Below are 26,914 nucleotides of genomic sequence, written 5' to 3' on the forward strand. Positions count from 1 at the left end.
CCAGGATCTCATGAAAGAAGGAGACTGAAGCAAGGGAGGGTCGGCAGCTTTATATGGGCATCCAAGGGAGCCAGGATCTCATGAAGGAAGCTCCGAAAGAACGAGGAGACTGAAGCAAGGAAGAGTCAGCAGCTTCATATGGGCATACGGAGGAGACCAAAGTAAGGGAGGGTCAGTGGATGATATACGCATGTTCGTGGACTGCCCGTTATTTGCCTTCTTCTGGTGGTATTTAAGTCAGGCATTTTAAGAAATTAATGGCTGCGAAGTTAAGGTAAGCCCCTGCCTGATCCAATTTGGGATGGACTTGTGCCCGTACTGGGACGAGTTAAACTTGGATCAGGCTTCGCTGATATTTTTTCTGATATCGCTAGCAAGAACGGAAATCTGTAAGAAATCGATTACTCCTGACCCACCAAAGGTATCAGAATGGCTCAGATCTGTAAGAGATGTCAGTAGACTGGACTTGGACCGCAAGTCGGCCTCAGTAGATGATTAGTGCCGCATACTACCTCTGCAGAGAGGAGAAGTCATGTCACTATACGCTGTAACCTCTAGGCACTGTTACTTCTTAGGATTCTTCTTTTCATCTTTGGCTCTGGCATCCATAGGATCTAGCTGTTCATTTAGCCTATGGTGGATTCATAGGATCAGCATTCATTTTATTAATGATAGATAAGATTGGGGGGCGTGGCCAACAAGATGGCCGGGAGGCAGCACTAAAAGAGAGCTCCAGCCCAGACACAGGCATACTCCATCCTCCTGCCGCTCCCTCGACTCTGAAAATCTTGTAACTGATCTCCGGATAGGGTGGCGCCAGGGGGCATGGAAATAGTGACACCACGGAGCTGTCTGCAACGCACTGATGCACAAACTGAGGAGAGGCCTACGAGTCACTACCTTTATGCTGGAGAACAGGTGGCCTGCGAAAGCTGTGGGGCGGACCTGGGGAGCTGCCGCAAGGAGGTGAACGGAGTGTGGGTGGTAAAGTGGGACAGCCGATACCCCGATAGTGGTGGGGCCGGCCTGCTGACAGAACCTGCAGCCTGTAACGGAGCCCCGGCACGCCTCCGTTCTTGGGGACTGTCTCGCCACGGAGAGACCTCCCAACATGGTGGCTGCATTGATTTACGCCCCTCCTGAGGCAGAGTGCAAGAGAAAGTGACCGTTGATCCCCTGGACATTGCAGGCACTCCTACACGCCGTGGCGGAGATGAGCCGCAACAACGGTGCGCCCTGGTTGATGCAAGGGGCCCTCGGTAGGATGCTGGGGACGGATCCGGTGGTGGCCCTGGTGGACTCATGGTGCTTGAGGTGGAGCTTTTCTGTGGACTCCCTCCCACCCCAGGTGCTGTGCAGGGGTATGCCTGGAGGGTATAATAAATGTGGCTGCACAAACAAGCGAGAGGCTACCAGCAATTGTTTATTCGCCCCACCCCGGGATTGAGGGTCGTGCAGAGGAGCGAGAGGAGACTAGCAGTCAGCCTTGGCAGCGTGGAGGTGAACTGGACTGGACGTGAACCCACACTCTTGGGGGCCGGTCCCACTGACTGGTGAGTGGGCTGTGTGACTTGCAACCTGCCATTGATCCTGACATTCTCCTCCTGTAGGATTTTCGCTGGTAACTAGCTCTGAACTAGGAGCATGGCATCCACAGTCACATGAGTGCCTGGTGCGATCCCTGCACAGGCACCTGAACACCGGACCCTGGATTTGAATCAGAACTGTAGGTGACACCAGGAGGTGGGAACTCTGTATCCTCTGTGCTGCTGCACCCCGCTGCTAATCTTGGAGTCCCTCACACAGCTTACCTGTGCAGAATTGGACTGGCACCACTGGTGGCATTCAATCTAGACACACAAGGTGTGGGGAGCGACCACAACTGCAGCGCTTCCACCAGAAATCCTGGAGATATTGAGAGACAGAAAGTTGCAGGTCCTCAAGGTGGCATGGGTAAGGACAAACTGCACTGGGGCAGCAAGCAGACAAAGATGGACCAGTTCACGGTACAGGGAGTGGGTACCACCACATCACAGTCTCTTGAAGAGGCGACACAACCTGCAATGCAGCCCTCGGAGCCCAGATTCTGGCAGCAATTGAAGCCTCAGGCCAAAACCGAAGCCATGGCCATAGACATGAACCTCCTCCGCACCGACCTTCGCACGGTAGCGGAGCGATCAGTGGAAACGGAGACACAGGTCACGGAAGTGTGGGGGGAGATCTCCACATTGAAGGTGACGGTGGCCACCCAGGCGGTCTGCTTGAGTCGATTGGAGGCACGGATGGAATATGTGGAGGGCTGGTCCTGCAGATGTAACCTATGATTTATGGGATTCTCTGAGGGCACCGAGGGTAACGTCCCAGAGACCTTCATGGAAGACTGGATCAAGACGGCACTCACAAACGTGACACTATTTTTTGTGATGGAAAGGGCCCACAAGTCATTGGTCCCGCCGCCGCAACCAGGAGCTCGACCCCGAAGCATAATAGGGAAATTTCTCAACTACAGAGAACGGGATAAACTACTATGAGGGGTTCGGAGCCATGGAGACCCGATATTTGTAAATAGCAGTATACGAATATTCCCAGACTATACAAGAGCTGCCCAATTGCAATGGCAGTCCTTTAGTAGTGTCAAACAAAAGCTAAGAATGATTGGCTTGAAGTATATGTTGCCTCATCCTGCCAAACTGAAGGTGCGGCGGGATGGACGTTCTCATTTTTTCATAATGCCAGAGAACACTTGGGACTGGCTGGAGGTCCATTGTGCTGAATGTCAGCCTTCGACATCTACGGGCTCGGGATTCACTGTGGCAGAAAGAAGGCCCCTCGGCTACTTTAAGGAAACAAAGCCGACGTAGACGCTGTTCCAGATCTGCTGCCAGAATGGTGGTGCAATCTGATGGTACTCTGGACCTAGCAAAACAATGACAGCAGTGAGAAGCAGCCAGGGCCTTAGTTGAGGCAGTTACTTCTGCTGCTTCCTCAAGCACAGAATCGGATCTGTTGGGGACTCACGAACACCCGAGCGAGCAGATGGACGAATATGAACACATATTTATGGACCACACTGAAGGTGCTGTAGAATGATGTTGCACTTGCCCCTGGCGTGACAGGTATGAGGAGGGCTGGAGGGGGAATGCAACCCAGTAGGACGACGGGACTGATTAGTCTGTTTGTTGAGGCTTCCCCTGGGACACTCGGTCATTGTTGTACGGACTTTAAGTGAGGTGTGATAAGATGAGGTGGTGGCACTGATAGAGGCCCCGGGTTATTCCCCCACCAAGCTGCCAACCCTCCCTTTTTCCCTTGCTCTATTATACTTTACTTCTTCTTTTTCTCCCGTTTCTACTTTTCAGTGGTGTGACTGATTACCTGACTACCAGTGTGAGTACCTCAGAGTATTAGGGAGCGGAACTGCTGATTGAGCCGCCCCCTGGGGTGAGATCTGACTGTTTTCTGCCCCTAAGATATAATACCAGTTTATACCCAATAGAGGGATTGTACACACTGTGGTTCAATAAAGACTGTTTTTGGGTGGGTGGGAGTAGCATTATGTGTGGGAGGACACGAGCTAAGTTGAAAGGTGTTTACCCGGGTGGTATAATGGGAGTCGCATATGGTTTGGGGTTATTATCGTTGTTGAAGCCTCAGTTGTGTGTCTGAGGGTGGCGGGGGTGTGGGAATGGTGTGGGGAGGTGTATGTGCGGAGGAGGAGTGCGAGGGGGGTGGGATGTTACGAGATGGGTGAAATTTTAACTTTGCCACATGGAATGTGAGGGGTCGAAACTCCTTCGTGAAAAAGTATAGAACACACATCAATCTTAGGAGAATTGGAGTTCATAAAGCTCTCCTCTGAGAGACACATATGTTGGAGACAGAAGCCCAGAAACTCCACAAAAAATGGAGGGACCGCTTTACTCATCCACTTATTCATCCTATGCCAGAGAGGTATCCATATGGGTGGCTCGGGGCTCTTGTTTCAGCTGAGTGGCAGGGTTGCGGACGTGACAGGATGCTACATACTCATACAGAACCAACCAGAATATCTGCTTGCTTAAAGCAGTGACAAGAGTGAATTTTTCAAGGCCCTAGAAATGGAATTATATACTCCATCCGGAAATTCACCGGACAACTATTCGTACATTGGCCCTTTTCATTGTATTCCGCTACACATGGAATCACTTCCCTCATTTCACCTGGGTGACCAGTTTTCATTCTAAACTGGTCTACTTTTATATGTTGTTATTTGCACTTCCCTTTTTACTACTCAGGAGACTTTGCTCTCCTTACGGTGAACTAATTTTTACTTTTCTGCACAATCCTATATTTTCCACACCATGGTTGCATATACATGCAGTTTTATATATATTTTAAATAGATTCCGACAAGATCTTCTCTGTATCTATCGGACCACTTTTGGACATTGTCCTTACTACAGGGCGCTCAGGTATTCTATATTCTTATTAAATATCACAACTAATATATATTCTTTCCTTGCATGCAAAAAGGAACACCAAATACACATATTTCTTTGTATCTTAGAGAGCACAATGCATGCAAAATCTAGTTTTTCACTTGTATTATAATATATACTGGCATTCTCTATGGCCCCCTTCCTTGGGTTCTCTTCTTTCGGTCAACATCACCTATCATGGGTACCGCTTTTTAGGGCTTTGGGTGAGCTGACGCTACAATGCATTTTTACACAATATCCCCAGTGCGTTGTGACCGGCATATAGAATTTCATGTCACTATTTTACTTCCCCTCATCACTGCTACATGAGGTTGACACGTAAGAATTTTACGTAAAAGATTTCATGAGAGATGATGTTCCATACCGATGTATGTATTTTGTCTGCAGCCTTGACAAAGCCCAATGGACGAAACATGGGTCGGCTGCTTTTGCTCGTATAGACCAGATATTGGCCGTTCCTGCTTATATATAAACCAAACATTGTGGAAACTACAAATGGAATAAAATAACTTCACAAAAAAGAACAAAAAATGTAATGGACTTCATATTAGGACTACTTTCTTTATTAAATGGACTTTCTATGTGTGGTCTAGTATTTATTATTGTGTATATTGCTTGCCAAGGACATTGTCCTAAGCAGGTGAACACCCTCGGTGGCAGGGTGTCTGCCGTACCATGGTGGCAGCTCTACCCCACATGAAGGTATATGTGTATGATCCAACATCCCTGACAATAGTGCTGAAAATTGGATCTGCAATTGTTGTGAGCAGAGCCACCATTTGTGTTTGTATAGTTAGGACATTTTGACTTAGTTTTTGCACAACTCTTAATTGAGGAAAATCTGGGGGGACTTTTCCAGAATGTGCTTCCTTTTTCTGTATGTTCAGGGTACTTTTCTTAGGATTTTAGCTATGCTTTAAAGATACAAATATGTTTTGTGAGGACAGCAGCTCATTTCTGTGGCAATTATTTCAGGACTCACAAGAGTTTGTGAAAACTTGCAGGGATTTATGAAAATGTAAGAGAGTTTCCTGATGACGCAGGGGAGGTTTCTGAGGACTTAAGATTTGTTTTGAGAATGTAAATTGATTTTATGAGGATCTGAAAGTTTCCTAACACTTTGTGTGAGCTCAGTAGTGGCATTTACACATTGCAGCAGTGAGACCTGCTCCTTACACACTGACAGGAGGATAATAAACCAACCGTACCTGCTTAGGGTGCTTCTGACATCCTGCAAAACAGGGAAACAAACACAGAGAAATCAGTTTTCACAGGAAATGCTAAAGTTATGGCAGTATTTTAGGAGTGAAACACTTAACTATCTATAGTTAGAAAACAGTAACTTGGGTCACATGACACAGCACATTCTGGGGTATAGCATGACAGCACAAAATGTGATACAGGAAGCTCACCAAAAGGTCCTTTAAAAGTCAGCTGTAACTAGCGCTAGTTACAGCTGACTTTTAAAGGGCCTGAGCTTCGCGCCCGGGTCCGTGTGTGACGTCAGAGGCAGGCAGGCCAATCAGAGGCAAGCAGTAAGCAGAGACGGTGGCCGCAGGAAGAAACGTTGTGAATACGTATTCAAGCGTATTCACACCATTTGCTCCTGCAGCCATCTTCCCTGTTTACTCCAAGGAAGGAACTGTGGCATAGTGTAATTGAACAAGGTCCGCGGGCCGCCAATGAAGGCCGGGCGGGCCGCCAGCGGCCCGCGGGCCGTACTATGAGTAACCCAGATCTAAGGCAAGAATAACCCAGTGAGCTAGCCATTACCTATTCCAAATGCTTAATTATACAGCTGTTTACCCCACAAGCGATCAGTGCACGTGAAAGTAAGTGGCTACTTGCATCAGGAGAAAAGTAATCAATTTACAACTGAAATGTTTTCAAACTTCTTAGAAAAGGAGGACATTGGATTCTTTTCCAATTCTCTAAACTGTTGGCTCACATTATGCTTTCCATTTTTATGCTGCTTTTTCACATTTTGCTCCATTATCTCTATATGTTAATTACTGTCACTGGAATTGCTCGGTGTGCTGCATTCACTTGTATATGACACTGTAAGAGGTCACTGTACATTCCACTGTATGTACATTGAATTGGGCTCTCAGCATCAAGTAGGACAGTGTAAATAATCCATGACTGTATATTGTGTGCGGCTGTCAGAGTGCATGGGGTCACTGTGCATTGACCCTGCCAGGAGCTCATGAGTGTTCCACTCATACATTTAATAATGCACACAAAATATGAATATTTCACTTCCTTTTTCTGTTTTATTTACCAAACAGTATCTCACCTTCAGGAGTTCCCACGCTGGCCCATTACATTTCTTTTCTAGCTCCGTTATCACAGCATTGAGAGAGGTGATTTGATTGGACAGTTTGGTGATATTTGCATTTTCCACCATGCTAATTTTCTTCTCCATCTCCTTCAGTCTCCTGTTCAGTGTCTGCTCATTTTCTTTCAGGAGATGCCGCAATTTTTCAAACTCAGATTCAATTTTATTCATCTCAGTTCTTAACTTCTCCTGTCAGAAGCAAAGAAAAGCTGGTTAGATATATAAAAAAAAAGCTTCCTACAAGCAGTCCCTAGAGTGGGGGTCCAGGAGGAGGGTGGATGGGCTGCCTATTGTGATTGCCGTCACCTCGCACAAATGCTGTGTCTGACAGACATCCCAAAAATGACATTTGAAAGAGAATCTAACTAAACCAGTTTCAAAGCTTTAGAGAGTGGATCTGTTTCCCCTGTCTGCAAAATGAGTACAATGACGTAGGCTCCAATTCACCCCATTTTCTTCTTGACCAAGGACGGGAGTGCTTTGTACAGTACTCGGATTGCTGTGTGACCAGGGCTGGTGTCTGCATAACATCTGTCTCCCAGAGGTGAGGGAAAATCACCTGAAGTCTGCACTGCTTGTTTGAAGAGCCAAGGGTCTGCCTAGCACCTAGAAGCCTGTCTGGTGAGAGAAGAAAGGAGAACATCACGTCATGAAAGAGCACAGCCTGTTCAAGAGAGAAGCCCTGTATATTACGGCTTCAGGAAGGCTGATGACAGTCAGAATCTGCATCCCATGTCTACAAAATGAGTACAATAAAGTAGGACCCAATCACCCCATATTGTTTGAATTCCAAGTTCTTCTTGACCAAGGATGGGAGTGCTTTGTACGGTACTCGGATTGCTGTGTGACCAGGGCTAATGTCTGCATAACATCAGTCTCCCAAAAGTGAGGGAACATCACCTCAACTCTACACTGCTTGCTGGAAAAGTCAAAGGTCTACCTAGCACCTAGATGCCCCCCTGATAAGAGAAGGAAGGAGAGTGTCATGTGCTGAAAGAGTACAGCCGGTCTAAAAGAGAAGCCCAGCATATTCTTGCCATGAGAAGCCCCCAGAGAAAGCTGACGGCCGGTCGGAGAGTGGACAGGAGCAATATGTGTGGAGTGGGGTCTCCTAGTCTCCCTGAGCAGTTCCCATAGTGAGTTGTACCAAACCATGCACGGGAGAATCAACATTGTGTCGTTGGTGCCCGACGTCAGAACTGCCCTTAGAAGATCCACCATCAACGATCAGGGTCGGGAAGTCGCAACTGCCAGTGATGACCACTTGCTGAAGACTCGACCCTGCGGTTGCAACATTTATCACTGAGCATCTGTGTGCAACTGTCCTGGAAGCCCACATGTGTCAAAGACAAGTGGCACCGTGGAGACCTGACAAAGCGATTAGCGCTATCAGTCCTTGGGTCGAATGAGGCTGCCCTACAGCTCCGCATAACTGAAGCCTGCGCTAAAGGAACGGGTACTCCGAGCACGCCACCACCAAGTAGGTATTGCAGGGCAGAGGAATCTGCAGTCTGTACAATATCGTTTTTATCCGTGTGAACTCTTTGATGTAAAAACCACTGAACTGATCTTCACAGTAGCCAGTGGAGTAACCCAGAGTCTGTGCTTGATTAATACCTCTGCCGATAGGACATACTGGGGACTATAGTCATTAGAACTCTTACAGAGGCTAGAGGCCCCCAGAATTCTGCTGTGCTATTCTGGGGGCCATACAGTTCACCCCTGTAATTGCACCTTTATTGAACTGGCTGGTATTTATTTTGTCGTGACCCTAAAATACTTTTTTTCTTACTAAAAATAAGTACTTGGTTAGACATAACATTATTGTGTCCGTTGGTTGACTGTTGAGTTCTGAGTGCCTGCCACGCCCTCTGCCTCCGTCAGAAGCCTTTGACTGCTCGACCTCGCTACCCTGTGAGTCAAGTGCAGAAAGGGATGTCCTTTGCCTGTTTCCGAGCCATAGTAGTACAAACCCCAGGACACGAGAGTCAAACAACCTCAACCAATATGATCATTAGCTCTTCTCTGACCTGTGTCCCTCCTCCCCCTGATCGTGGTCTGGCAGTGCTCAAACCCTGAGCCTGGTGCATAGAGCTACAATCCGGTGTACTGTGTTTTACAGCAATGAACGGGCACTCAGATGACGATACAATCAGGCAGTATGGCGACAAGTGAGGTAGCAACCACTACAGAACGAAGAGTGTACTTTAGAAAAAAACACTTCACCAAAACTGTGGGAGAGTTTATCAGATACCATGAAAGGTTTATGGCAATGGCACCCTTGTTAACTATATCCCTACAGACACCCCTGTTGAACACTTAACTATCACAACCAATGGCAGTGTCAGAGTGGTGATAAATGTGCATCACTGCTGAAGGGGCTTCCACGTTACAGGCCTGCCCTTTCTTCCATCCAGAGGCAGAGTTAAGTGCACTAGTTATCCTGGGTAATTCCGGTCAGCTGTGGCCTATACCTGTAAGAGAAGTCTAATGAAGGCATAAAATCTGACACGTCAAACTGTGGCGATTAATTAGACTGTTGCAGAAAAACCTTGCAATGTGGATTGAGCAGAACAGAGAATGCCCGAAGTCAGCGGTGAAGCTGAGCGGTGCTCATGTCATTAGAAATGCAAATGTCCTGAAGAAGGGAATGTACATGTCCCGAAACGTGCTACAATTAGAGGGCATTTGGTTTAATGAACTCTTTGTGGATTAAAAACCCATCTGCACAATGTTGGAATTTTCATGCTCGCTTATTACTTATATAAACTCTGTTGGAAGTTCTGTGGTTTGACGATGTATATACAATATTGTAGCATGATTACATCGCTAAAACCTTTGTTTAGAAAGGGGCTTGCACCAGGCATGCTCAGTCTGATGGATGGATAGATAACTCCAGATCCATGCATACACAACCCCACTGAGGTACACATTCATACAGATGCACACATTAATGTGCACATTCACATACAAATCTTGTAAAGACTTACAGATGGATACAGTCCATGCATGCACAGGCTAATAAGAGACACACATCCTTACACACACATGTTGTGTAACTCCAGACTTATGCATATACATACACAGATGCACACATGTATTTGCACACTCACAAATGCCACCACACCTTGAGATATACAAACCCATAGGCAGGCACTCACATATGCAAGTGAAACCCACAGCCACTAAATCCAGATTAAAGCATACACAACCCTCAACCACACATGCACATAGACAAGCACATGTATTTGCATACTCTGTGTCTCAAGATCTATATATGCCTATGCAGACATACACAAGCACCAATCCAAGCCCAAAAAAAGACAGACATAGAGATGCGCAGACATGCATGCACTCCCAAAGATAACTCCAGGACCATCCATACATGAACACACACTTAGACACGTACACCTAAGCATGAACCTACACACACACACACGCACACACACACATGCTGGTACATACTTGCTGCCACACCTGTGCACACATATACACACCATGTAAGTACTACTTTAAAGTCAGAAGAGTAATTCTTGATTTTATGTTTTTTTTAGGATGAGCCCTTGGCCGATTTCAGGCCCAATATCCAAGTGCAGTTACTCCCGTCAGTATATTTATTTGGTGGGGTTCATGACCCAGTTTGTAGGGTGACTCAACAGCCTCTGTGTTCTTGAACTCTAAGAGGCCACAAAAAGACATGGGCATGGACATATACAGACACACAGAGACACAGAACTCCCTGCAGCCACTCACCCTCATGGTTTTATATTGTTCCTCCTCCTTGACTTTAGACTCCTGAAAATATTCCTCCTCTTTCTTCAGGAGACGCAGCCACTCCTGAAGTTTTACCTGCAGAGATGAAAGTGCAAGAAATAAGTGAGGATCAGTAGAGGGCGGTCTTACTTACAAAACAGAGTCACTACAGCACCTGCCACATGGACCCAAATGGTACGTACCAGTCATACATTAATAATGTAATTACCAGCCATACAAATCCAGATTGTAAGCACCAGCCCTAAGTATCACAGAGAAGGACACAGACAAAGGTGTCAGTGTTTTGGCCCCGTTCTTGAATGTGTTACATCTACATCTCGTTGACTGAAAAAACATATCAGGACCTCGTTCTATACAGGTGTCAGCCACATGCAGGGTCTGTGACAGAGAACAGACACAGGAAGAGAGCAGGTACCAACCCCAAGCAGGGTCTGTGACAGAGAACAGACAGACACAGGAAGAGTGCAGGTACCAACCCCAAGCAGGGTCTGTGACAGAGAACAGACACAGAAAGAGTGCAGGCACCAACCCCATGCAGGGTCTGTGACAGAGCACAGACAGACACAGGAGGAGTGCAGGCACCAACCCCAGGCAGGGTCTGTGACAGAGAACAAACACAGGAAGAGTGCAGGCACCAACCCCAGGCAGGGTCTGTGACAGAGAACAAACACAGGAAGAGTGCAGGCACCAACCCCATGCAGGGTCTGTGACAGAGCACAGACAGACACAGGAGGAGTGCAGGCACCAACCCCAGGCAGGGTCTGTGACAGAGAACAGACAGACACAGGAGGAGTGCAGGCACCAAGCCCAGGCAGGGTCTGTGACAGAGAACAGACACAGGAAGAGAGCAGGTACCAAACCCAGGCAGGGTCTGTGACAGAGAACAGACACAGAAAGAGAGCAGGTACCAATCCAAGGCAGGGTCTGTGACAGAGAACAGACAGATACAGTAAGAGTGCAGGTACCAACCCCAAGCAGGGTCTGTACAGAGAACAGACAGACAGACACTGGAGGAGTGCAGGCACCAACCCCAGGCAGGGTCTGTGACAGAGAACAGACACAGGAAGAGTGCAGGCACCAACCCCCGGCAGGGTCTGTGACAGAGAACAGACACAGGAAGAGTGCAGGCACCAACCCCCGGCAGGGTCTGTACAGAGAACAGACAGACACTGGAGGAGTGCAGGCACCAACCCCAGGCAGGGTCTGAGACAGAGAACAGACAGAGACAGGAAGAGTGCAGGTACCAACCCCAGGCAGGGTCTGTGACAGAGAACAGACAGAGACAGGAAGAGTGCAGGTACCAACCCCAGGCAGGGTCTGTGACAGAGAACAGACAGAGACAGGAAGAGTGCAGGCACCAACCCCAGGCAGGGTCTGTACAGAGAACAGACACAGGAAGAGTGCAGGCACCAACCCCAGGCAGGGTCTGTGACAGAGAACAGACAGAGACAGGAAGAGTGCAGGTACCAACCCCAGGCAGGGTCTGTGACAGAGAACAGACAGAGACAGGAAGAGTGCAGGCACCAACCCCAGGCAGGGTCTGTGACAGAGAACAGACAGAGACAGGAAGAGTGCAGGTACCAACCCCAGGCAGGATCTGTGACAAAGAACAGACACAGGAAGAGTGCAGGTACCAACCCCAAGCAGGGTCTGTGACAGAGAACAGACACAGGAAGAGAGAAGGTACCAAACCCAGGCAGAGTCTGTGACAGAGAACAGACAGACACTGGAGGAGTGCAGGCACCAACCCCAGGCAGGGTCTGTGACAGAGAACAGACAGACACAGGAAGAGTGCAGGTACCAACCCCAGGCAGGGTCTGTGACAGAGAACAGACAGAGACAGGAAGAGTGCAGGTACCAACCCCAGGCAGGGTCTGTGACAAAGAACAGACAGACACAGGAAGAGTGCAGGCACCAACCCTAAGCAGGGTCTGTGACAGAGCACAGACAGACAATGGAGGAGTGCAGGCACCAACCCCCGGCAGGGTCTGTACAGAGAACAGACAGACACTGGAGGAGTGCAGGCACCAACCCCAGGCAGGGTCTGTGACAGAGAACAGACAGAGACAGGAAGAGTGCAGGTACCAACCCCAGGCAGGGCCTGTGACAAAGAACAGACACAGGAAGAGTGCACGTACCAACCCCAAGCAGGGTCTGTGACAGAGAACAGACACAGGAAGAGTGCAGGCACCAACCCCAAGCAGGGTCTGTGACAGAGCACAGACAGACAATGGAGGAGTGCAGGCACCAACCCCAGGCAGTGTCTGTGACAGAGAACAGACACAGGAAGACTGCAGGCACCAACCCCAGGCAGGGTCTGTGACAAAGAACAGACAGACACAGGAAGAGTGCAGGTACCAACCCCAAGCAGGGTCTGTGACAGAGAACAGACACAGGAAGAGTGCAGGCACCAACCCCAAGCAGGGTCTGTGACAGAGCACAGACAGACAATGGAGGAGTGCAGGCACCAACCCCAGGCAGTGTCTGTGACAGAGAACAGACACAGGAAGACTGCAGGCACCAACCCCAGGCAGGGTCTGTGACAGAGCACAGACAGACAATGGAGGAGTGCAGGCACCAACCCCTGGCAGGGTCTGTACAGAGAACAGACAGACACTGGAGGAGTGCAGGCACCAACCCCAGGCAGGGTCTGTGACAGAGAATAGACAGAGACAGGAAGAGTGCAGGTACCAACCCCAGGCAGGGTCTGTGACAAACAACAGACACAGGAAGAGTGCAGGTACCAACCCCAAGCAGGGTCTGTGACAGAGAACAGACACAGGAAGAGTGCAGGCACCAACCCCAAGCAGGGTCTGTGACAGAGCACAGACAGACAATGGAGGAGTGCAGGCACCAACCCCAGGCAATGTCTGTGACAGAGAACAGACACAGGAAGACTGCAGGCACCAACCCCAGGCAGGGTCTGTGAAAAAGAACAGACAGACACAGGAAGAGTGCAGGTACCAACCCCAAGCAGGGTCTGTGACAGAGAACAGACACAGGAAGAGTGCAGCCACCAACCCCAAGCAGGGTATGTGACAGAGCACAGACAGATAATGGAGGAGTGCAGGCACCAACCCCAGGCAGTGTCTGTGACAGAGAACAGACACGGGAAGACTGCAGGCACCAACCCCAGGCAGGGTCTGTGACAGAGAACAGACAGACACAGGAAGAGCACAGGTACCAACGCCAAGCAGGGTCTGTGACAGAGCACAGACAGACAATGGAGGAGTGCAGGCACCAACCCCAAGCAGGGTCTGTGACAGAGAACAGACACAGAAAGAGAGCAGGTACCAACCCCAGGCAGGGTCTGTGACAGAGAGCACACAACCAAAATGAGAGAGCGGGCACCAAATGTGTACATGGTCTGTAACAGAGAACAGACACAGGAAGAGAGCAGGTACCAGCCTCCTACCGGGATGGTGACAGAGAACAGACATAATGATAGAGCAGGTACCAGACTCCTACAGGTTCTCCGACAGAGAAAAGACAGGCACAACAGGACAGCAACCAGCCTCATAAAGGGTCTGTGACAGAGAAACAGAGTGCCAAAGTGACAGCAAACACGTGCCCCATACAGGGTTTGCCACAGAGAACAGACAGTCATTGCAAGAGAACAGGTGCCAGCCTCTGTGACACAGAACATACATATTGGGAGCATGTATCAGACTCATACAGGGTGTCTGTTGGAGAACACACAGTCACAGGGAGAGAGCAGGTACCAGCTTCATACAGGGTCTGTGAGAGAGAACAGACAGCAGACACCATGCAGAGTAGAAGACATTAAACAGGCAGCGAGAGAGAGTGAGCGCAGACATCAAGCCTTTTCAGGTTCTAGGCCAGGAGTCAGGCTGTTGCCCGCAGAGAGTCTGCAACAGAGCAGGTTACAACCCTTTACAAGGTCTGAAACAGGAATCAGACACCAGCCTCTTACGGGGTCTGCAAGAGAAAACAGGCAACAGGCTCATAAAGGGGTCTGTGTCAAGCAAGCTGCCAGAAAAAGAGAGCAGACACCTGCCCTTTAGAGGGTCTGCAAGAGGGAGCAGGCACCGACCTCATCCAGGGCTGCAGCTGGGAACAGGCAGGATTAGTGAGAGAGCAGGCAATACACTGATGCAGAGTCTGCAACAAGGAACAGGCAGCCAGGAGAGCAGGCACCGACCCCAAGCATGGCAGCAGTTAGTTTGAGACTGTGACTAGCAGCGGCAAAGGTTTCGGCGCAGTGTCCATGTGACAAACTGTTTCCCTTTTACTATCCGTGCCGGGGTTATCTTCTCGTGCAGGAGACCCGCACCAGGAGCCCCCTTGCTCTCAAGCAGAGCAGAGCAGATTGAGATGCACGCAGAGTGGCCCCGCTTTTAACCCAAATGGATCTCCCTCCGATGACCAGCCCATGACACTACTAAAGGTTTGTGGCAGACGAGTATAGTAGTGGGGTAGATGTTGCCTCAAACTCAGAGAGGAGAGTGGCTGATACTACCTGCTGACTCTGTGTAGTTTTTTCATGTCTGGACTCCATCTGTATGTATGACATGTGCAGCATGCATGTTGTGACACAGATCTGTACAGCGCTGTATTACAATTACAGGGCCTCACGGTGCTGTCAGGCTTAGACACCTAATATGTGAGGTGAGGTTCCCATGTGGGGTGACGGGGGCCTCGGTGTGTGTGAAATGCTTTCTGTTGTAGGGGCTATCAAAGTCTTAGTTGTAGTCAGTGCCTACAGCCCCCCTTCTCTTTGTCTCACCCCGGCCCCTCACAGGTCCTCAAACTCCTGTCCTCCATTAGAAGGCTTCAAGGCCTCGTACCACTGTCTGTCTTGAATATCCATCCTGAATAGAGAGGAAATAGTTTGTGGTTCACTCACAACTTCACAAGCCCCCTACAAAGGTTTGGGGTGAACAATGAATCTGATTGGACAGGATATAAACTGAACGCAGCAGCACATCCGGTGCTCCTGCTGACGTCAAGGAGCTCTGCACAGCACTGAAGAGAAAGCTGAAGCCAGAGACGTGAATCCTGGCCGCCTCCCTTCTACAGGGTGCTCTAGACCCCAGGACTGAGGAAGAAATACTGTGCATGGCCTGCGAGGAGAGGACTCATCTGGATCCGAGCCTGGGGTCAGTGTTCAGAAACTGGACCTGAGGAGGTCGGAGACTCCTAAACTGGCAAGATCAGGCCCTGTAATCACTGTCCTGCATGACATGCATTCATACATTTATCCTGCGAGGGGTCCCAGACCAAATGTGCCTTGAAGCTGTAACTCTAGCACACCTGGCCCATCATTTGCTGGCTTCTCTGTGCCTCATGATCGTGTGAAGCTGGCGAGTCTCTCAAGGTGACCTGCACTACTAGAGCCATGTGCGCCAATGCTAATGTGCACCCACGTGCCACACCCTGCATTACTGCACCTCTGGGTCTGCACCTCTTCTGCTGTCTACCATGACATGAGACTGTGTGTGCCATACCCTGCATTACTGCACCTCTTCTGCTGTGTACCATGACCATGAGACTGTGTGTGCCACACCCTGCATTACTGCACCACTTCTGCTGTGTACCATCACCATGGGACAGTGTTTGCCATACCCAGCATTCCTGCACCTCTTCTGGTGTGTACCATGTCCATAAGACCGTGTGCTACACCCTGCATTACTACATCTCTTTTGCTGTTTACCATGACCACGAGACCATGCGTACCACACCCTGCATTACTCCACATCTGCGTCTACACCTCTTCTGCTGTGTATCCTGACCATGAGACCTTGTGAGCCACACCCTGCATTACTGCACCTCATCTGCTCAGTCAGTTGCTCTCTCTCCCTTGCAGCTCCACCATTAAGTGAGGCCCTCCTGAGCCCCTGCACTCTGTGTTGGTGTTCGAGGCCCTCCTCCACCCGCAGGTTATACCTGCACCTCACCCCCGGTGGTCCACTGGATCTCTGACTCCTTCTCTCGCTCCCCTCTATCCTCTTCTTTCTGCTCCGTTTTTTCCTCGTTTTTCACTCTTCATTTTTATTTCCACCCTTTCACTCTCTTTTATTTTCACCCTTTCACTCTTTTCTCCACTTTCCTTCACTTTTCCTTTTTCCCACTTTTGCGCCGTTTCTTCTTCCCGACACTGCTGCCCCCGTGGTCCCTCCCCCCAGCGTGACCAGGCCAAGCCAGTTCCCCTCCCCGATCCTGCCTCCCAGCTGTCCAGCCCTCCCCGACCCCTACTTAATGGTGGCCGCTGCGAGGACAGGCGAGCACGACCACTGACTCATTGTCAGTGAAATTGCTCTCCCTCCCTCGCAGCTCCACCATTAAGTGAGGCCCTCCTGATTCCCTGCACTCTGTGTTGGTGTTCGAGACCCTCCTCCATCCAGAGGTTATACCTGCGCCTCATCCCTGGTGGTCCTGTGGACCTCTGACTCCTTTTCTCGCTCCGCTCTATCCTCTCCTTTCTGCTCCGTTTTTCCTTGTTTTTCACTCTTTATTTTTATTTTCACCCTTTCACTCTCTTTTATTTACACCCTTTCACTCTTTTCTCCACTTTCCTTTTTCTCACTTTTGTGCCTGTTCTTTGTTCCGCCGCTGCTGCCCCCGCGCCCCCTTCCCCCATGCAACAAGCCCAAGCCAGTTCCCCTCCCCGCTCCTGCCTCCCAGCTGTCCAGCCCTCCACAACCCCTACTTAATGGCAGCCGCGCGCAGTGGGCGTGCTGTTGGTGTGCCGAAGGCGGGCGAAAGGCAAGCCCGTCTGTGCCCGTCCGTGACCAGCAGCAGGAACCCTGAACCTCCGCACCGCCAACGCTACAACCCAGCGGCACTCCACGCACTCAACCCAGGCCGCAATAACAACTGCAAGTGGGCATCACCAGTCTACATACACAGACCCTTCAGCTGTCACCCTCTTCAAAGTCCGATCACTCCACAAACACGCCACCGAAATCTGGGACCTCCTCGACAGCACCACCCGGACGTAGAATTCTTCACAGAAACCTGGACCAACACCACCTCGGAACCGGACATCGCCATCGCGATTCCCCAAGGATACAAGATCTCCCGGAAGGACCGCCCAACCCGCCCGGGAGGAGGAATCGCCAACGCCAACAAATCCACCCTCCGGCTGAGCACACTCCCCGATGAGCCCACAGACCTGATGGAACACCTACACTCCAAGATACAGGCCCACCCTATCACCACCCTCCGAGGAACTCATCTACAGGACCCCGGAGACCTTTCACCAACTCCATCACGGACATCATCTCCCCGCATGCCATCGCATCCACCAACTACACTCTGCTGGGAGACCTCAAATTCCACCTAAACAACCAACCAGACCGCAACACCACATCCCGTTCTGGACAATCTCCACAACATTGGACTCCGCCAGATCGTGACGGAACCCACGCACGTAGCAGGACACACCCTCGACCCCCTCTTTACAACAGGAAACTCCATCACTTTCAGCCACATTACCGAACTCCCGTGGACAGACTATCGATGCATCGATGCATCCACTTCACCTTCAGAACACCCACCATCCACACACCTGCTCCCACAAAGAAACTGGACCAAAATCACCGACCAGGTCACCTCCTCACTCGGCAACTCCACCCCAACCACAGCAGAAGACGACAACCCCAACACCGCAGCCTGAACTCTGCACAGATGCATCTCCAACAGCGCCAACACCATAGCCCCCCTCAAGAAGAACAACAACACACACGCCAAGAAAGCCAGATGGTTTACCACTGAAATTCGAGAGTCCAGATGCACATGCCGCTGCCCCAAACAGGCCTGGAGGAACTCCAAATCCACAGAAGCCCACAACAACTTCAGAGCCACCACCAACTCATCAGAAATACGAGAAAAATAGCGATCGAAGACAGAATCTCCACACAAAGAACTCTTCAGCATCATCAAGGAGTTCCCCCAACCCATTGGCGAGGCTACTGACATTCCTCCCTCACAAAACCTCGGCAACAAACTCAGCACCTTCTTCCACCACAAAACCAAGAACATTTACGACAACTTCGATGAAGACAACCAACACACAGAACCCTCACCAGCCACCTCCCACGCCCTGAAGTCAACGATTGACAGCTGGACAGCCCTCACCACCGAAGACACACTGAAGACGATGAAGGCAATCCACTCCGGGGCCCCCACGGACCCCTGCCCCCACCACATTTTCGACAGAGCCACGGATACCATCGCACCCATACTTCCCAACACCATCAACCACTCCCTGGAGAATGCCTCCTTCCCCTATGACTGGAAACACGCCGAGATCAACCCCCTCCTGAAGAAGCCCTTGGCGGATCCCAATGACCTAAAAACTACAGACCCATCTCCCTGCTCCCGTTCCCAGCGAAAGCCAACTCGCCACCTTCATCGAAGAGCACAACATCCTCGACTCCTCCCAATCCGGCTTCAGAAAAAACCACAGCACAGAAACCGCCCTCCTCGCTGCAACAGACGACATCCTCTCCCTCCTGGACAGAGGAGAAACAGTATCCCTCATCCTCCTCGACCTCTCAGCGGCCTTCAACACATTCTCCCACCGCACCCTAACATGCAGACTCCACACCGCAGGGATCCAGGACAAGGTTCTCGACTGCATTCACTCTTTCCTCTCTAGCAGAACGCAGCGGGTCAGACTCCCTCCTTTCCTCTCGGACCCTACACAAACCACCTGCGGAGTCCCCCAAGGGTCCTCCCTCAGACCTATGCTCTTCAACGTCTACATGGCTCTGCTCACCCCCATCGTCAGAACCCACGGACTCAGCATTGTTTCACATGCAGACGACACCTAACTCATCCTCTCCCTATCCAACTAACCCAACGCAGCCAAACACAACTTTCAAGAAGGCATGGAAGCTGTCACCAAATGGATGAAAAGCAGCTGCCTACAACTCAACACTGACAAAACAGAAGTACTCATCATGGGCCCAAACCCCGACGCCTGGAATGACACCTGGTGGCCCCCGCCCTCGGAAGCCCACCCACCCCCACGGACCACGCACGCAACCTTGGAATCATCCTGGACTCCGAGCTCAAAATGGACAGCCAGATCAACTCTGTTGCATCCTCCTGCTTTCACACCCTCCGCCTCCTACATAAGACCTTCAAATGGATCCCCCTCGAGCACAGAAAGACCGTCACTCACGCCCTCGTCTCCAGCAGACTCGACTACGGCAATGGACTCTACGCCGGGATGAAAAAAAACCTCGACCGCAAGCTACAAAACATCCAGAACGCCGCCGCAAGATTGGTTCTCAACCTGCCAAGCCACTGCCATATCTCCCAGCACCTGCACACACTCCAGTGGCTCCCCATAGAGGCTAGAGTCACCTTTAAGATTCTCACCCACACACACAAAGCCCTCCACAACACAAGCATACCTGAACAGCAGACTCAAATTCCTTGCACCCCAAAGGACCCTACGATCAGCCCAGCTAGCCTACGCCGTGGTCCCCCGCGCCAGAAAGACCAGATCGGGAGGGCGCTCCTTCTCCTTCCTCGTGGCCAGAGCCTGGAACGCCCTTCCACTCCACCTCAGAGAGATAACATCGCTCCCAATCATCACGAGAAACCTCAAAACTTGGCTCTTCGACAGACCCCCTCCTTGATGGACTGGAACCCGCACCGCCCCTCCTCCCCAACACCTTGAGAGCCTTACAGGTGAGTAGTCGCGCTTAACAAACAAATGATTGATTGATTGGTTTGATTGAGCTGCTATGTACCATATCCATGAGACTGTGTGTGCCATACCCTGCATTCCTGCACCTCTTCTTGTGTGTACCATGTCCATGAGACCGTGTCTGACATACAGTGCATTTACTACACCTCTTCTGCTGTGTACTGTGACCATGGGACAGTGTGTGCCACACCCTGCATTACTGCACCTCTTCTGCTGTGTACCATGACCATGGGACAGTGTGTGCCACACCCTGCATTACTGCACCTCGTCTGCTGTGTACTATGACCATGGGACTGTGTGTGCCACACCCTGCATTACTGCACCTCTTCTGCTGTGTACTATGACCATGGGACAGTGTGTGCCACACCCTGCATTACTGCACCACTTCTGCTGTGTACCATACCCATGTGTCTGTGTGTTACACCCTGCATTACTGCACCTCTGCGTCTGCACCTCTTCTGCTGTCTACTATGGCCATGAGAGCGTGTGTGCTACACCCTGCATTACTGCACCTCTGCGTCTGCACCTCTTCTGCTGTCTACCATGACCATGAGACCGCGTGTGCTACACCCTGCATTACTGCACCTTGTCTGCTGTGTACCATGACAATGAGAGCGTGTGTGCTACACCCTGCATTACTGCACCTTGTCTGCTGTGTACCATGACCATGAGACCGTGTGTGCTACACCCTGCATTACTGCACCTCGTCTGCTGTGTACCATGACCATGAGAGCGTGTGTGCTACACCCTGCATTACTGCACCTCGTCTGCTGTGTACCATGACCATGAGACCGCGTGTGCTACACCCTGCATTACTGCACCTCGTCTGCTGTGTACCATGACCATGAGACCGTGTGTGCTACACCCTGCATTACTGCACCTCGTCTGCTGTGTACCATGACCATGAGACCGCGTGTGCTACACCCTGCATTACTTCACCTCGTCTGCTGTGTACCAAGGCCATATGAGCCCCTGAGCTAACCCTGTATTGTCGCATCAAGTCTTGTAACACTGACAAATGTGTGAGCCCAGGTGCTACACACTGCTCTACCCATTAAACCCTTTGAGTCTGTCTCTGTATCCCAAACTACCCACATACATAAGACTTCTGATTTTCTACAACTGCTTATGTGGTGCCAGGTGCACACCCTCTGATCTCGGGGAATTGACAGACACGCAGTGCGATCTTCTGCAGTTTCTTACATAGGTATCACTTTGACACTCACATACAACTCGCAAACGTATCTTATGCTTATGGGCAGCCTTCTCTAGGGACCTGCGGAGACCCACAGAATGAACACTAATGCCTGATTGATCACAGACATACCGTGCCCTCTTTCCCAGCCCCTTCTATGAGGCCCAACTAACCTGTAATGCTTAAAATCTGATTTGAATACCGTGTATTCCTTTATGGGACTCATCGCATGTCTTCATTAGTGAACGCTGAACACCTATTTACATACCGACACACAGGGTGCCTTTGATCCCTGAACACCCAGGGACACTGCATCCTCTGAGAGACTCCATCAGTGTATTCACGTGTGAATCTTGAGCACCCACACACACACACACATTGTGCTCTTCTGCAGCTCCCTCTATGGGGTATACTGAATTACTTTGTCACCTCTGAAACCTTCCACACATAGCTCCTGCTCTCAGGCTGCCTCCTTGATGGGGTTCACAGAGGGCCTTGTGATCCCTGAATTTAGACAGACATACCCTGTGATCTTTACGTGTAGTTCCAGAACACCCACACACACACACACCGCCGCGTGCTCCTTAGCAGGTTCCTCAATGGGGCTCACAGTGTGACTTTGCAATCCCTAATTGCCCATACACATACCTTGTACTCCTCTGCAGCCTCCTCTACAGGACTCTCTAAGTGATTTCTATGGTCCTTGGACTCCCGGCACACCAAACATATCATCCTCTGATCCTCTGCACAGAACAGCAACTGTGCCTGGTTGTGTTTCTCACACAGATTCTCCTCCGGGGGCTTCACGGGGGGCAGATGAAGCTGTTCTAACATTTCCACCATGTTCCCCAGTAATCTGTTGGGTCGGAGGTTTTTCCCAGGAGAGATTTGCCTGCACTGTGGACAGGGGAAGTTTCCATCTCTTCCCTCCCAGCTCTGAGTGATGCAGGAGCGGCAGAAGTTGTGTCCACAATCGATCATCACCGGATCAGTAAAATATTCCAAACAGATGGAACAAGTGGCCTCTTCCTGGAGCTTCCCGAGCTGAGCTGCTGTCGCCATGATTCAAAAATGCAGGAAGTGAACTTAAGTTTAATTTCTCTCTCTGTGTGAAGTGGGTGTGTCTGTGCGTCTGCCCGTCTCTGGCTGCGCTGGGACTTCCGGGTTCATGTTACGGTCACAGAGCAGAGAAATGACCCCTCTGCGGCTTGAGCTTTACCTCTGGAGATGACATCATGTATTCGCCCTGAGGTTATATTTCGACATTCTGTGATTGCAGGAACTGGAACCTGAATATGATTTTCTGTAAAGTCCTCTGTGTTATTTTTAATACGTCAATTCGTCAAGTTTGATTTTTTAATCATTTAGGAATCACATAAACAGTTCTAAACTCCTTTCTAAAGTGTTTTCTTCTGGTATTAGCTATTTTAAAAAATACCAACGTTTGCTATGTTTCCCAATGTTTTACTGGCCTTACCATAACAATAGTGGTCAGGCCAAGTAGTTTGTGTAAGGGAAGAAGACATTGCTGCCTTTTATTTCCCTTTCTGTATTTAATTGACGCCTAAAGTACTGTTGCCTGCACTGAATTTGTTCTGAGTGCCAGGGAAGCTTGCACTGCCGATGCCCTGATGTACCTGTTCTGTGAGTGAGGGAAGCTTGCACTGCTGATGCCCCGATGTACCTGTTCTGTGAGTGAGGGAAGCTTGCACTTCTGATGTCCAAGCTACCTTTTCTGTGAGCAATGGAAGCTCGCACTGCTGATGCCCTGATGTACCTGTTCTGTGAGTGAGGGAAGTTTTCACCGCTGATGTCCTGGTGTTCCTGTTCTGTGAGTGAGGGAAGCTTGCACTGCTGATGCCCTGATGTACCTGTTCTGTGAGTGAGGGAAGCTTGCACTGCTGATGCCCTGATGTACCTGTTCTGTGAGTGAGGGAAGCTTGCACTGCCGATGCCCCGATGTACCTGTTCTCTGAGTGAGGGAAGCTTGTACTTCTGATGTCCAAGCTACCTGTTCTGTGAGCAATGGAAGCTCGCACTGCATATGCCCTGATGTACCTGTTCTGTGATTGAGGGAAGCTTACACTACTGATGCCCTGATGTGCCTGTTCTGTGAACGATGAAAGCTCGCACTGCTGATGTCCTGATGTACCTGTTCTATGAGTGAGGGAAGCTTTCACCGCTGATATCCTGATGTACTTGTTCTGTGAGTGAGGGAAGCTTGCACCGCTGATGTCCTGGTGTACCTGTTCTGTGAGTGAGGGAAGCTTGCACCGCTGATGGCCTGATGTACCTGTTCTGTGAGTGAGGGAAGCTTGCACTGCCGATGCCCTGATGTACCTGTTCTGTGAGTGAGGGAAGCTTGCACTGCTGATGCCCTGATGTACCTGTTCTGTGAGTGAGGGAAGCTTTCACCGCTGATGTCCTGGTGTACCTGTTCTGTGAGTGAGGGAAGCTTGCACTGCTGATGCCCTGGTGTACCTGTTCTGTGAGTGAGGGAAGCTTGCACTGCTGATGCCCTAATGTACCTGTTCTGTGAGTGAGGGAAGCTTGCACTGCTGATGCCCTGATGTACCTGTTTTGTGAGTGAGGGAAGCTTGCACTGCTGATGCCCCGATGTACCTGTTCTGTGAGTGAGGGAAGCTTGCACTTCTGATGTTCAAGTTACCTGTTCTGTGAGCAATGGAAGCTCGCACTGCTGATGGCCTGATGTACCTGTTCTGTGAGTGAGGGAAGCTTGCACTGCTGATGTCCAAGCTATCTGTTCTGTGAACGATGGAAGCTCGCACTGCTGATGCCCTAATGTACCTGTTCTGTGAACGATGGAGACTCGCACTGCTGATGTCCTGATGTACCTGTTCTGTGAACGATGGAGACTCGCACTGCTGATGTCCTGATGTACCTGTTCTGTGAGTGAGGGAAGCTTTCACCGCTGATATCCTGATGTACTTGTTCTGTGAGTGAGGGAAGCTTGCACCGCTGATATCCTGGTGTACCTGTTCTGTGAGTGAGGGAAGCTTACACTGCTGATGCCCTGATGTACCTGTTCTGTGAGTGAGGGAAGCTTGCACTGCCGATGCCCCGATGTACCTGTTCTGTGAGTGAGGGAAGCTTGCACTTCTAATGTCCAAGCTACCTGTTCTGTGAGCAATGGAAGCTCGCACTGCTGATGCCCTGATGTACCTTTTCTGTGAGTGAGAGAAGCCTGCACTGCTGATGTCCTGATGTACCTGTTCTGTGAGTGAGGGAAGCTTGCACCGCTGATATCCAGAAGTTCCTGTTATGTGAGTGAGAGAAGCTTGTACTGCTGATGCCCTGATTTACCTGTTCTGTGAGTGTGGGAAGCTTGTACTGCTGATGCCCAAGCTACCTGTTCTGTGAGCGATGGAAACTTGCACTGCTGATGTCCTGATGTAACTGTATCGTGAGTGAGGAAAGCTTGCACCGCTGATATCCTGATGTACCTGTTCTGTGAGTGAGGGAAGCTTGCACTGCTGATGTACCTGTTCTGTGTGTGAGGGAAGCCTGCACTGCTGATGCTCTGATGCACCTGTTCAGTGAGTGAGGGACGCTTGCACTTCTAATACCCCAATGTACCTGTCCTGAGAAAGGGAAACGTGTACTGCTGTTGCCCTCATGTACCTGCTCTGTGAGAGAGGGAAGCTTGCACTGCAGATTCCCTGATGGACCTGTCCTGACTGTGAGGGAAGCCTGCACTGCTGATGCCCTGATGTATCTGCTGTGTTGCTGTGTGAGAGGTACGCTTGCACTGCTGATACACTGCTGCACCTGTTCTGTGAGGGAGGGAAGTGTGCACTGATGATGCCCTTATGTACCTGTTTTGTGACGGGGAAGCTTGCACTGTAGATGCCCTGATGTACCTGGTCTGTGAATGAGGGAAGCTTGCACTGTTGATACCCTCTGATAACTGCTCTGTGAGTGAGGGAGGCTTGCACTGCTGTTGTCCTGATGGACCTGTTCTGTGTGTGAGGAAAGCCTGCACTGCTGAGGCCCTGGTGCACCTGTACTGTGAGGGAGGAAGATTGCACTGCTGATGCCCTGATGCACCTGTTCTGTGAGTGTGGGAAGCTTGCACTGCTGATGCCCTGATGTATGCGTTCTGTGTGAAGGAAGCCTGCACTGCTGATGTGCTGATGTACCTATTCTGTGAGGTAAACTTGCTCTGCTGATACCTAGATGCACCTGTACTGTGAGAGGGAAGCTTGCACTGCTTATGCCCTGATCTAACTGCTCTGTGAGTGAAGGAAGCTGCACTGAAGATTCCCTGATGTGCCTGTTCTGTGAGAGGGAAGCTTGCACTGCTAACGCCCTGATATATCTGTTCTGTGAGTTAAGAAATCTTGCACTGCTGATGCCCTGATGTACCTGTTCTGTGAGTGAGGGAAGCTTGCACTGCTGATGTAATGGCGTACCTGTTCTGAAAGCCAGGGATGCTTGCACTCCTGATGTCATGGCATACCTGTTCTGTGAGTGAGAGGAGCTTGCACTGCTGATGTCATGGCAAACCTGTTCTGTGAGTGAGGGAAGCTTGCATGCAGAATCCCTGATGTTCCTTTTCTGTGAGCCAGGGAAGCCTGCACTGCTGATTCCCTGATGTACCTGTTCTGTTAGTGTAGGAACCTTGCAGTGCTGATGCCCTGATGTACCTGTTCTGACAGAGGAAAGCTTGCACTGCTGAAGGCCTGATGTATCTGTTCTGTGAGTTAGGGGAGTTTTCAGTGCTGATTAGGTGTGGGCCGTAAATGCCACTCCGCTGGCGGAGTTTTTGCAACTCCGCGCTCTGCCTGGATCGCAAAGTTCGCTAAAGAAACTACGACTGTGCAGCATGGCGGAGTTTACCGGAGCCCACCCCTACTCAAGGCATCTCGTACTGGCAGGGGCCCAGCATCTTTGAAGATGACAAAACCACCCCACGGTGTCAGATTTGGGACGGGTATATTATGGTGACAGTTTATTTAAAAGAACAGAAACTAGGAAAATGAATGGACAGCGGAGTAATACTGTTTATTAATGTTAACAGCAACAGTGGTCACAGAAAAAGGACTACAATGATGACAGCTGTAGGAGGACTGCAGTGTAGTGTGATGCATAGAAAACAAACAGAATCATATAGCAGGCAGCCCTTAGACCCGGCATGGCGGTCTCAGTCTGTCACGTGGCCTGCAGTTCCGGCTAGATCTGACTAATTGAAATCATTGAATTATCCAGGGATGGCCCGTAACCCCACACCCACAGCTATTGCTGTGTTTCGTCTACAACTGGTGCCGCCACCCTCAGGGTCCTTTTGTTTTACTTTAATGTGGAGACTTCCCACTCTGATAATGCTTCAGGATAATAATGAGTGGCCTGGACACCAGCAATCAATACCAGGAAGAGTGACAGACTCAGATAGACACTTCAGTGACCCATTGGCAGCAGGTTGGC

General features: G+C 50.3%; 1 protein-coding gene and 1 long non-coding RNA gene across 2 annotated transcripts in view; one reads left to right on the forward strand and one right to left on the reverse strand.

Annotated features, from left to right (window-relative positions):
• LOC146869067 (E3 ubiquitin-protein ligase TRIM11-like) overlaps nt 1-22,550 on the reverse strand; it is a 42,904-nt gene extending 20,354 nt beyond the window's left edge. Inside the window, exons 1-4 of the mRNA XM_085650714.1 lie at nt 22,118-22,550; nt 10,569-10,664; nt 6,774-7,004; nt 5,686-5,708 (exon numbers count right to left, since the gene is read on the reverse strand). Of these exons, the coding sequence (XP_085506840.1) occupies nt 5,686-5,708; nt 6,774-7,004; nt 10,569-10,664; nt 22,118-22,531 (764 nt within the window). The 5' untranslated portion in view covers nt 22,532-22,550. The remainder of the gene's footprint in view (nt 1-5,685; nt 5,709-6,773; nt 7,005-10,568; nt 10,665-22,117) is intronic.
• The window catches only part of LOC146869066 (uncharacterized), a 185,822-nt gene that overhangs the window by 92,514 nt on the left and 66,394 nt on the right, over nt 1-26,914 (forward strand). The window contains exon 2 of the long non-coding RNA XR_014981269.1: nt 10,638-10,763. This is a non-coding gene — a long non-coding RNA (uncharacterized LOC146869066). The remainder of the gene's footprint in view (nt 1-10,637; nt 10,764-26,914) is intronic.

This window comes from Triturus cristatus, chromosome 1_1 (genome assembly GCF_964204655.1).
Source record: "Triturus cristatus chromosome 1_1, aTriCri1.1, whole genome shotgun sequence".
NCBI classification, from domain to species: Eukaryota; Metazoa; Chordata; class Amphibia; order Caudata; family Salamandridae; genus Triturus; species Triturus cristatus.